The sequence below is a fragment of the Dermacentor variabilis genome, chromosome 2, assembly GCF_050947875.1.
Source record: "Dermacentor variabilis isolate Ectoservices chromosome 2, ASM5094787v1, whole genome shotgun sequence".
Lineage (NCBI taxonomy): Eukaryota > Metazoa > Arthropoda > Arachnida > Ixodida > Ixodidae > Dermacentor > Dermacentor variabilis.
In genome coordinates, this window is record NC_134569.1 from 261,983,189 (window position 1) to 261,995,489 (window position 12,301).

General features: G+C 41.9%; 1 protein-coding gene across 2 annotated transcripts in view; it reads right to left on the reverse strand.

The window, feature by feature from the left end:
* Window positions 1–12,301, reverse strand: part of Bap60 (Brahma-associated protein 60) — a 327,819-nt gene that overhangs the window by 171,467 nt on the left and 144,051 nt on the right. For both annotated transcript variants that reach the window (XM_075682910.1, XM_075682911.1), the window contains one exon: window positions 4,590–4,839. In XM_075682910.1, coding sequence (XP_075539025.1) covers window positions 4,590–4,839 — 250 coding nt within the window. The remainder of the gene's footprint in view (window positions 1–4,589; window positions 4,840–12,301) is intronic.

The following is a 12,301-nucleotide window of genomic DNA, read 5'->3' on the forward strand; positions in this document are numbered from 1 at the left end:
TTCTGTGGCTGACCAAATATTACTGAATGATGCTTTCCACGAAATTGTGGCCTGGTGTGACAGATCAGGAATGGTCTTCAATTCTGATAAGACTGTGCTTTTGCGCATGACAAGAAAGAAACGCCCTATCCCCTTTAGTTTCTCTGCTTACGGCACTGCTATCTCGGAAGTCGAAAAGTACAAATATTTAGGCATTTTAATAAATTCACAGCTTAACTGGAGCGACCATGTTGATTACATCTGTTCATCTGCATTAAAAAAACTTGGATTTTTGAAACACAAGGTCAAAGGAGCACCCAGTCACGTTAAGCTATTAGCCTGTAACTCTCTTATTCGGCCCAAACTTGAGTATGCGGCTATAGTGTGGGACCCGTACAGCAAAAAAGAAATAGCAAAAATAGAAAACGTGCAAAGACGGGCTGTGCGCTTCATTTACAATAAATTCAAGAGAACTGATTCCCCATCTGCTTTAATGGCCTCCAACGAAATTAAACCTCTTCATATAAGACGGAAAAATGCTCGATTAACGTTTCTTCATTCACTCATCCAGGAAAAGTTTGGGATTTCTTCTTCACCTTATGTTACATTTTCAACTACACGAAAAACCCGTCACCAACATACCCATGCCCTAACACCATATTTTGAGAAAACAAATTTGTTTAAATACTCATACTTTCCGCACACAATAAACGATTGGAATGCACTGCCTGAACAGATTGTCTCAAGTGACAGTTTTGAAAGAAATCTTAGCAATTAATCTTGATGTGCAGATTGATGTGCAATGTATTTCCTTTGACTTGTTTTGCTCATTTGTTTCATGTGTCAAGCCTTTTGTCTATGTAATAACTTTATGGCGTTTGTAAATATGCCTTGTTATCTGCCCTTCCTGCTTGGACCACATAAGGTCTGCAGTATTATGTAAATAAAAAAAAACTGCAATTTTTTTTTTGTGGTGACGAAGTGTATAAATTGTGAAAATAACCTGTTTATATACTTCTTATACTATGCAAATGAGCTGCTCCCATACATTCGAATAAGCACTTCAATAGTACGGCTTGGCAAAGGGCAACGAAAAACCCTTATTAAAGCTTTCCAATTCTCAAGCTTGTATTATCTGACGGTATGTCATTTCATTAATGTAAAAAAAGACAAACTTGACATGTGGAAACCAGTTACAATAGAACATGGCCCTTACACTGTGGAAATGTTTTGTAGCAATACAGTGAAAGCTCATTAATTCGAACTTCAATAATTCGAATTTATGGATAATTCGAACTGTACGATTTGGTCCGGCCAAGCTCCATAGAAGTCTATGTATAAAAAAGTCTGTTAATTCGAACGCGAGAAGGTTCCCTCACGGATAATTCGAACTACACTCGCCTGGCACACGGCCAGAGAAACGCGCCTACTGCCTACACACAAGGCTGTATTGCCTCCAAAACGGAGAGAACGGCGAGAGAAGGCAAAATCGGAAAAAAATCTAACCGGTGCGGGGCCAGCCAGAAGGCAGCGGCGGCTGCCACCTCTCCGTTCTACGTAACCTCCGAGAGCAAATCTTGTACAGCTGCTAATGCTGTGCGGAGATGGCACGGCAAGCGCCAAAACACAGCGAATCAAGTACATCGCTGCTGTGCTTGCAATCAAAAACCAACGAATCAGGGCCTTCGCCACCTTCACATGTTCAGCGTCTTTGTCTCGGCAGTCTTCATCGGTGGTCCACCTCTGTTTTCAGCTTAGGAGGTATCGGCCGTCGTGATTCATTGTGATAGTGTTAAGCCTCGGCTAACGTTCCTTTCGGTGGAAATCGGTGGTGTGGCACAGTCGGACCCAGAGCTTCGACTTGAAGATGGCGTGTGCCCGCAGCACACGCCATCACTTTCTGACGCGCCAAATTTCTGACATGCCCTACTGCTTCCAAATCGCAGTGTACTGTTGCTCTCTTTCACTTTCGTTAGTTCGAACTTTCGTTAATTTGAACTGAAGCGGCTTACCCTAGCGGTTCGAATTAACGAGCTTTTACTGTACACTCAATGTGAAGGCTTCCATATGCGGTGTTGATGCATCAAAACAACCTAGAATAATAGAGGTGTTCCATGGGCTAGATTTGACAGAATCGGGGGGAGACAAGCTACGAATTACATAAATTTTAGTCATTGTAGATTTTTTTTTTGTGTGTGAGTGCTACAGGTGTTTCAATTCTTTTTGCTGATTTTCTCAGAACCCACTTATTCACGTTTCTTTCATGCACCAACAAGCATAATTGACACGGATGCTTTATCTGTATCCAGTTACCGCATTTCACCGGCTAAAAAATGTTAAACGTTATCACTCGGTGCAGGATGCGCCTGAGCGTATCGGAAGTTTCGCGAATGTTATCGATGGTTCTGTCTGTTGTCGACGAACTTTGTTAATCTGATTGCATACGCAACACGAACTACGTAGTAGTTTCTGGAAAGGGCGCGAGGGCACCAGCGAATAAGCTGTAACTTTCGAAGACTGATGTATGCAAACCGACGCGCTTGACCAGCAGAGATTTTCGACGATTGCCGACAGTGCTCACCGCTATCGTTGCGATTGAGCCTGCACTATTTATTTGCCGTCACTTTTATGTGACAATATTTTCTTACAACAATTCTTACATAGTTGGCTGTGCAATGAGCTACCAAAAAATGAAATGGTACAACAGTTTTTGATGTGATATGGCATCGTCATGCACGTGTTTGCAAAGCGATCTTGTAGACAGACGACGCGCGAGCACTGATGTCGATATTTTGTGCACTATTGTTACTTCAAAAATAAAAACAAAGTGTTGCGGCAGGTGTATATTCATTATTCGAAAGGGTTTTTTATATCTAAAAGCGCATACAGATCACTAACTTATTGTTTCAAGCTTAGTTTACAGCAGACTGTTTTAGGCCGGACTTTGACGGATGAAGACAAAATAGTCCAGCAACAGTGCGCCGCAGCCGAGGAGCTAGCTTCAGTGCGTGTCAGAGCTTCTGTCCAGTGGTTGCGTGCCCTCATCCTCCGACCAACGCGAAGCGAAGCGTTCGCTTGTCGGCGCGCTCCGAAGCTTGCCAACGCGTGCCAGTGGTTGGGGCATAAGGTAGCCAACCCGACGTACCAACGTCCGCACAAGTGCTGGATGCACCAGACCTGCTGTACCGCTTCTTTGGCACTCACGACGACGGCAAGGACGGACTCAAAATAGTGGTTGCAGCTGAAAAAGCCATCGCTCGCCTGAAGAAGACACGGCAAAAATCTATCGAGGGCTTTTTTTATTAGTGAAGTGAGCCGCCAGCTTTTTGGTGTGAACAGAGTAGCAATTCCTTGCTGTTCTTTCCTTTTCACTCGTCTTCTCCGTGCGACGGCCGCTCTTTTTTCCGCATGGCGGGCTGCTGTGAGATTCAGTGGTGAGTACATCCTCTCTTGCTTGCTAATTGTGTGTAGAAATGAATAGTGGCTATAATGAAATAATTGTTATAATGAAGCATTTACGATCCCCCCCTTCAACATTATTATAACAAGGTTTGACTGTATAGCCATCGTCATCCCTGTTCTTCTTCTTCAGGCTGAAGCCTGCGCAGTGCCTGCGGAATAAACAAGTCCACTAGCACTGCCTGTCCTGGTCATCTTCAGTCTTTCAATATATAGTATATTCACGTTCACATGCACTTTTTGTTTACTTTTTTGGCGCTGAAAAAGCCAACTTCAAGCAGTGTAGTGAAGTCAACTTTTTCTACAATTAAACAAATTTTTATGAGTGTTCAACAAATAAATATGTTAATCTGAGTGTATTTGAGCCACTTACTTAATGTGCGGATTCAATCAAGCACTTAGAAAAATATGTGCATATTTGGAAATGTTTTTTTCAAAATTAACTCGGGAGGTAAACATTAGTTGCCTTGTTTCATTGACAACCTCAGGCACTACAACAATATATTTCATGACTTGACAACTACTTACCTACAGAAGTGTACAAAATGCACGCATCTTTGGTATAACACAGGACTCATGTTGCATAACTAAACAAATTAAAATTACCTGGTAACCTGAAGAAACCATGGTGAACCTTCACTAATTCACGAGCAGGTAACTTCATGCTCATGTGGCTCGTGAAACAGAATGCTGTGCCAAAAATCTTAGTTGAAAAGGTCATGTGCAGTGCCTCAGAGAAATGCGTGCACCAGTATATGACAATACGTGCTTTCCTGTTTTTGCACATGCTACAACAACCGATTAGTTGCGGTCAAATTGGTAATAAAAAAATTGGAGTTAGAAGTGCTCCACACAAGGCACTGCTTGTAATAAAGAACTTCCAGGGCTTGTCGAATGAGTGCTGCAATGCTACCATCGACCTGCTGAAGGGAGGAGTGAGCCCTTCCTCAAAGGATGGACGGGTGCCGAGACTGCACAACAGCCCGTCAGAGACTGACATAAACAATGATGCCAGAACTCACTTTAGGTAGTATTCCAGGATATTAAACAAATTAAAATTTGTACGAAAAAAAAGAGAGAGAAAAGAATAGTTCAGTAGTTGAGAATGCATGAAAGAGCATCCCCTTAAACAATCTGGTTGGACAGGTTACCTTCATGGGTCGCTTGAGGGCCTCCTGAATATCCAAGCGCTTGCGCATGATGGTGAAGTCCAGCTTGCGCTCAAAGGCCAGCAGGTCCATGTAGGCCTGTGACTCGGGCACTAGGTCCCGGACCCGCGGGGGCAGGATCTTGTCAGCCAGCTTTTTTTTCTTCTTGGCTGGAGGGGCCCCGCCCCCGGTGCCCACAGGAGGGGTGGCTGCAGGGGGAGGCACTCCTCCTGTCGTCCCTGCCCCTCCGCCCCTGCAAGGCATGCCTCCACAAATTACCACACGTGGTCACTGCCACAACCTAGCACATAGCAGCTAACTTGTTTGTGTATATGTCTATTCGCATACATGTTTTGCCCTGTTAATTAGAGTGCTTCGTGTACTTATCAGCTGTCCCTTTTTATGGCTCTGATTTGTTTATTCTGTATTTTACTGTACTATTGTGTGTGACGCACTAGGCTCCTTTCTTTATGCATTAAAACTTGGAATACAAAACTGGAAATAACTGTTGAATCTTAACTCTTATCTCTGACTTCTCCCCCCCCCCCCTTCCACACCGCTTTGGCATCCACAGAATCTGGTCAAATAAGGCTTCACTCTCACATGCAACAGATTTCATGTCGATTCTGTCAGCAGTTCTCTAATGAGGCTATTTTTGCACTTTGCATGTACCATACTCACCTGATTCTAACGTCTCGGATTCTAATGTGCACACGATTTCACAAGTAATAAGTAGCATGCCCCTGATTCTCATGTCCATCAAAAGATGCAACCTGCCCAATTCCCTGTTGCAGAATGGAAATGTACATTCCATGTACATTTACATATACATGTACAGACATATATATTGTGGCACCAGTATGTGCTGGCCGCCTGGTTAGCTCAGATGGTAGAGCGGCTGCCCCGGAAAAGCCTGTTTCATATGATGCGATTTTCGTCGCACCAAAAGTGCAATTTCCGTTGTATGCAACCAAAATCGCAGTCACAGTGCCGAACCCCCGATTTTCGGCTGCGCCCAACCGGTAGGTCGCACAGTCGCAGCGATTGCTGCGATTTTCCGTCGAAATTGCAGAAGAGCTGCCACGGAGCTATTTCGCCAGTTTGTTTTGGAAAATGGCATCTCGCACAACAAGTGCAATGAGCGGAGACGTGGATTACCAAATTTGGTAAGTACGCAAAGGGAGAATAAAAAACTTGTACCGCACATTCCATTCTCCCATTTCTACTCGTTCGGTGACACGCTACACAGCAAATGAAGTGCGTTTTCACGTTTGCTTCGTACACCTTTGCGAGTTGCCATAAGACGACATGGCCTTTTGGGGTCTTCAGAATTTTCTTTTGTTGAATAGCATACAAAGATCACACGTATGGAGCAGCTTAAGTAATTTCAACTTCGGCAAGTGCAAATGACAGGGCAGCAAAGTACCCGAACTTTCAACGTTGTGGTGAACGTGGCATCTGAACGTTCAGTTGCATTTTCTTGTCGCTTATTAAGCGTGAATTTTTCGATGCATCTTGGAAGGTTATCTTACTTCACTTATTAAATTTGACAGAGCAGGAGTGTAGACTATTGCAATGAATTTTCCACGATAGCATTAAATCCGTGGCTTCAATAAACAGCATCATTAAATTGTTTTCGAATATTATGTGCACGTTAAGTTGCACCTCTTCTCTGGAGAATTTTTTTTCTTGCCTAGAAACCAATAAACAATGAATGGGTTGGGAACCTTGTATCCTTACCGCACCTGTGTTAATATTTGCTCTGAAAGGTAATTAACCCTACAGCTAGTAAATTAAGTAAATTATTCGCTTGCTATAGTGCCATAGTGACAACGTACCCACCAGCACCGTCATGTACAACTCGTGCAGCAATGCGAAAACCAGCCAAACAGCCTGTTCTTGTGGGGATAAAACAGTAGAAAATGACACATTAAAGAAAAGTAAATCAAAACTGTGCAGTGAAGTCAGCCAGTTGCATACCTTCCTGTGAAACTTTGAATCTGTTAAGTGCAAGCAGTTCTCGCACGTTCACAGCTGATCAAGTGTGCAGAAACATTCAAGCCTTACATGTTTCTAATAAGTTTGTGATCACATGTATTAGTGTGTAAACCCATATAACAATATCTGCTGTGATTACTGCCCTTATAAGTAATGAAATACCACGCTACTTGCAAGAACATATCACTCGGAGAGTTTAGAAAAAATTTCTGTATTTCAACTATACATAATATGTGGTTTATTTATTAAAGGATCACAAACTGCATTTTTTCCAATGGCACACTTATTGCAAGTTTTACTTACATACAGGCAAGACAAAAAAAAAGAAACATCTGCAGACAAATTGTTCAATTTATTCGCCTGCCACTGGGGCTATAGCATTCTGCTGCTAACACAAGGCGAAGGGTTGAATTGCCAGCCATGGAAGTCGCATTTCGATGGGAGTCATAGGTAAAAAAAAGCTCTTGCACTTGGATTTAGTTAACCATCTTTTACTGAACCCTTAAACTTCCAAATACTATTGCATAGGGGGGCATGCTTATGCATAATCTAACACCAATAGAAAGCAAAAAGCAGAATTGTAAAACAGCCATCTTTCGGGATAATTCGAGTGTGTAAATATTCATTGCATCAATATGTATTGTTTAACAGCACTGCACAAATAAGCATAATCAGGTATAGCAAGTACGCTGTCGAGAAGCTGGTTCTACAGATGTATAAATGTCCAGACATGAATGCTCATACTATGTCGCACACAAAGCACAAATAAAACCTTTTTCAAGAGTTGTCCCTTCTGCCAGATATGAGTGGGCCATAAGCAGCAGAAACTTTATTGCAGGGCATTGTGTAATACCGCTTATGAAAGAATGAAAAGAGTGAAGAGGCTTTTAACACCAATACCTCATGCTACTCTAATAAGAGGTACGATGAACAAAAAAATTTCTGGCAGAGCACTTAAGTTAAACAGTAACTTTCTGAAAGACAGAAAATTCCAGGTGAGAGTTGGAGGTATATTTGGCCCACCCACACCAACAACACAGGCATACTACAAGAAATACTACAGCCTATGGTGTATTACAGCCTATAGGAAAGCTATCTTATACAGAATTCAAGAATGATGCAACAAGCCCTCGACAACACTGCAGCCGTTCTTGGCCAGTCTGGCCTCTCGCTTTCAGATAAGTCAGCTTACATTGATGTCGGAAAAAAGACTAGAATCAAGAACCACTCCAGATTGCACATTGTGCTCCCAATAGCTGGAGAAACATACCTGCAAGTCAAATCCACAAATCCTCAGCTAGTGTAATGACGGCAGAGCAAGCATGTGGGTGAAACAATTGTGCCATGCCTGGATGCAAATTCTACACCTAGTGAAAAGAATAATCTTGAAATCATAGGGGGTGGACGAGTGGATACTATGGAAAATAGCAGATGCTGTGCTTGTGCCCAAGGTATTGCACGGTATGAATTACCAGAAGCGTACAAAAAAGACAACTCATCAAATACAGGCATCGGATAATAACAAGTCTTTCCAACTTTACTATGCTTGAAGACCTCTATGAGAAAGAGCAAATGAACAAGCACCTAGACAGAGTAGAGTTGCAGCCTGCAGCAAAAATTCTTTGCCTCAAGAGCTCAGAACCTGGTCCCAAGATACTATGCCGGCTAACACATGAGATGCAAAGACGACTACCCCTCCCTTGAGAAACAATCTCGGGAGCATCCGAACTTGAAACACAATGGGCCTATACCGTGCAATATGGGGGCAAGCAATTAGGCCAGGAAACTATATGCAGCTGCCAGACACACAATAGAGGTTGCTAATCATGAAGATGCAAGGAAACATCAGGCACATATAGTACACTGATGCGGCAATAGCAGTGTAACAGTAGTATGACACTACATAAAATTAAACCCCATATAAGCGAGTACAATTCCAGGTCATCCTACACCTCGAAAAGCTCAACTGAAAGCAATCAAAGCAGCACTTGTAGTGCATATTACACCCTGCACACCTGCATGGATTCACCAGAAACTGTCTGGGCCTGCACATCACACGAGATTGTCGGAAAATCAGGAGGTTGACATGAGACTTGCAAGCACATGGGCAAAAATTAAATAACAGTATACATAGCCATGCAGATATTCCAGTACACAAACGGGGTTATAAGCCCGACAAAAGAACTGAAAAGTGGACGAGTTGGTGTGTATTCATTATTAACTGAAGCGCAGCAGATAGACAATGGACAAGAACGAAGCAACAAGAATGACAAGATACGATAGACAAGAACTTCATTCCTGTCCATCGTATCTCTGTTGCACTATAGGTGATGAATTCATGAGGCTGTACAGGAGATTGATACCTCCACTCAAGGGCCTGATTTCACATCCAAATCGATGCGTGCGGACACACACACACACACACACACACACACGCGCGCACACACACACACACACACACACACACACACACACACACACACACACACACACACACACACACACACACACACACACACACACACACACACACACACACACACACACACACACACACACACACACACACACACACACACACACACACACACACACACACACACACACACAAATGTTGCAAGGGTGCAAAGCATGAAGCAGTATCAACAGGATGGCACTAGAGTTGGATGAGGACTAACTTTCAAATAAGGTTCATTGTAAAAATGTGGCGATTTATACAAATTACCAAAAAAAGAAAGACAACTTTGAAGGCCAGATAAAAATTGGTGCTTGATGCGGCCAATCTTAAATAAAAATGCTACAGAAAGAAAATACAGAAAAATTCCAAGTGCAGGAAAAAAACCATTACAACTGCTAATCCTGCTTGCCCGCACCTTCCAAGAAACGCTTCTTATTCCAATAGACAGACTGATCTTGTTTCCATAAAATAAAGTTGTTTCCATCCATCGCTTGCTTATGCAAGCACTCTTCTAGTTTCATGCCATTGGAAAAAAAACTAGTTTCTTGGAAGGTAGCCACATGCACACTTGGTGATCACAATGATTGGGTTCATCAAGCACTGGTTCTTATCATGTTTTATTGCTGTACTACTTTCTGGTAACCTTTATAGATCACTGTATTTTCACAATAAACCTTTTAATCAGAAGTTAGCGTACCCTGTTCTTACTGCTTCACACCATAGATTCTTGCTACATTGGCAAAATAAAAGATTTTATAAGGTACACAGAAGGCTCATAAGGACCATTAAACTGACTTGTTGCAGTCTAAAGAAATAAAGAATAGCCTGGCTGCAAACTGCACCAGAGAACACATAGGATGAACAAGAAAACTGATCTCAACCAAAAGTTTAACGTTCACACCGAGTAAATGCTGGCTGACAAGCAATAGACCGAACATACACAAAAAGGAGAAGCAAAATTTAATGTGTGTTTCCCGACAGGAAATGCATCCATTTCTAACGGAGGCCATGCTGACAAGATTCTCCGAGCATTTTTCGATGTACAGGTTCCATAGTTTTTCTAGGCAGTCGATCTGCACAGAATGCTAGCTTCTTCCTCTACAATGCATGCTCAGATGTCGAGAGTGCATTGTAGAGGAAGAAGCTGGCATTCTGTGGAGATCGGCTGCCTAGAGAAATTATGGAAGCTGTAGATGCAAAGACACTGGGAGAATCTTGTGTCAGAATGCCCTCAGTTAGACTTTCAGAGATGGATGTGTTTCTTGTTGGAATCTGTATGGACACACATCAGATTTTTCTTCTGCTCTTTGTGTAACTTCGATTTATTGCTTATCGACCAGCGTTTACTCAGCATGTTCAATAAACTTTCATTTGTTAATACACTTCATGATCGTCTTGGTCTCTAGCAGAAAGGTGTTCATTCTTTTTACAGTGAAGCTGTATATGCCTAAGCAAACCACTCGTGGTCCGATCCCAAAAACCCTAGTGTAGGGGTATGAGCCATTGTTTAGGGGGGTGTGAGCCATTGCATTCGTCTTGCGTGATGGATGGAGAAATTTCTTGTTGGGTAGACATAGAAATGCTTATGCACTTCAAACATACATTGCACTTTCCATGATGGTGATCTTGCAAAGCACTATGTGTGCCATTCCAAATAAAGAATGTGATAAGCCCAAGCCAAACGTGTGCATAACCTCATTAAGAAACGCAGGAATAACCAATAATACAGAAAGACTTAAATAAACCATTGGAATTTACACAGTGATAAACACCGGGGCTGCACATTTCAGCTTCGCTGGTTTACCATCTGTACAGGGTACATTGGCAGTAATTTTTTCTGTTATTGTTTGTTAAGTATTGTATAATGATGTGCCAGTAAAATACGTTAGGCTAGTTGGTGCAATGTATTGGTACTGCTTTTTTGCTGATTTTTTTCTTAATGTTGTGCCCTTCTTCCTTTTGTAACAACTTTTTTATTCCCCCTCGCATAATACTCCGACCTTGCAGCCTGCGAGGTATATAAATAAATAAGTACATAAGCATGTCATTCATTCAACTGCGTACACCTCGCACCATTCCTTGCTCAACAAACGTCACTGTGTTGATGTCTCGCAGCGTGCATCTACATTAACTGCCATTTGCGTTTCGGTATAGTTTGTGAACAGTGTAATGCATAAAGATTACATGGCATTAAGGTTGTGACCTATGCTGTGCATAAGCAAACCTTGCAAAATATGACCTGTTGGATTGTTGAAAATAAGGCAAATTGTATATATAAAGCAGTTACTTTAACAGCATTTAATTGATCCCTTGACAAAAACTTCACTTCACATACGTTCCAACATGTGCACTGAATCTGAAGCTCTTTTTTGCTTATTAATGTGGTCGTTACTGCATGGCTACATAGCAGATTTGGAAAAATATGTGTAGATCACTGAGATTGCAACACCAGAACTTGATACAAACATGCACACTATAGGATGCAGACAAATGCTCAGGACAAACTCTAGAATCTTTGCATCCTGATACTTATGAAAGTGAACGGTTTCATTCCATGGCTGTCAATGAGAGGGAAAAAGAAAACTTAATTGTGTTCGTGGAACAAAAATGCATTGATAAGCTTAGAAATATAGTGATTGCTTAACACTTTTGAAATGACTAATTATAGCTTGCTATCGACATTGAAGCAGCCTTACGACAGCAAGAAAAGGAATGAGTTTCTCCAGCTCTGGAAATTGAATTGCAGGAAATACAAGCAGGCATAAAATTCTGCCAATATAATCTGTTTAAGAATACCAAATCGGAATAAACATTGAGACTTTCATTGTACTTTCTCTGGTTGAGCAATCTAGTTTGAAATTACTCCCATAAGCATGTCGTAACAATGTTGATCTAATACAGGTTAAATGCATGACTAGCTTAAAGGGACACTAAAGTGAAAAATGATTTCTTCTGCATCAGTAAATCACTGTTTTACAGCACCAAAAACATCACTCTTGAAATAATAAGACGTTTGGTAAGCCCGAAAAAGCGCAAGAACGAAATACGGGTTGCAACACCTACTTAAGTTCCCGCACCTAGGGGCTGTGACGTCTTGGATTTTGATGGCATCTTTTAGGGCCTACTAATGATATATAGCGGTACAGATTGACTACATTGCGTTCTAAAGGAACCAAATAGTAAACATGGCATGTTTCGGGAACCTTTATTCAGCCAACGTGGCCCAAATGCGAAAACATACTTTGGAATCCCTGACGTC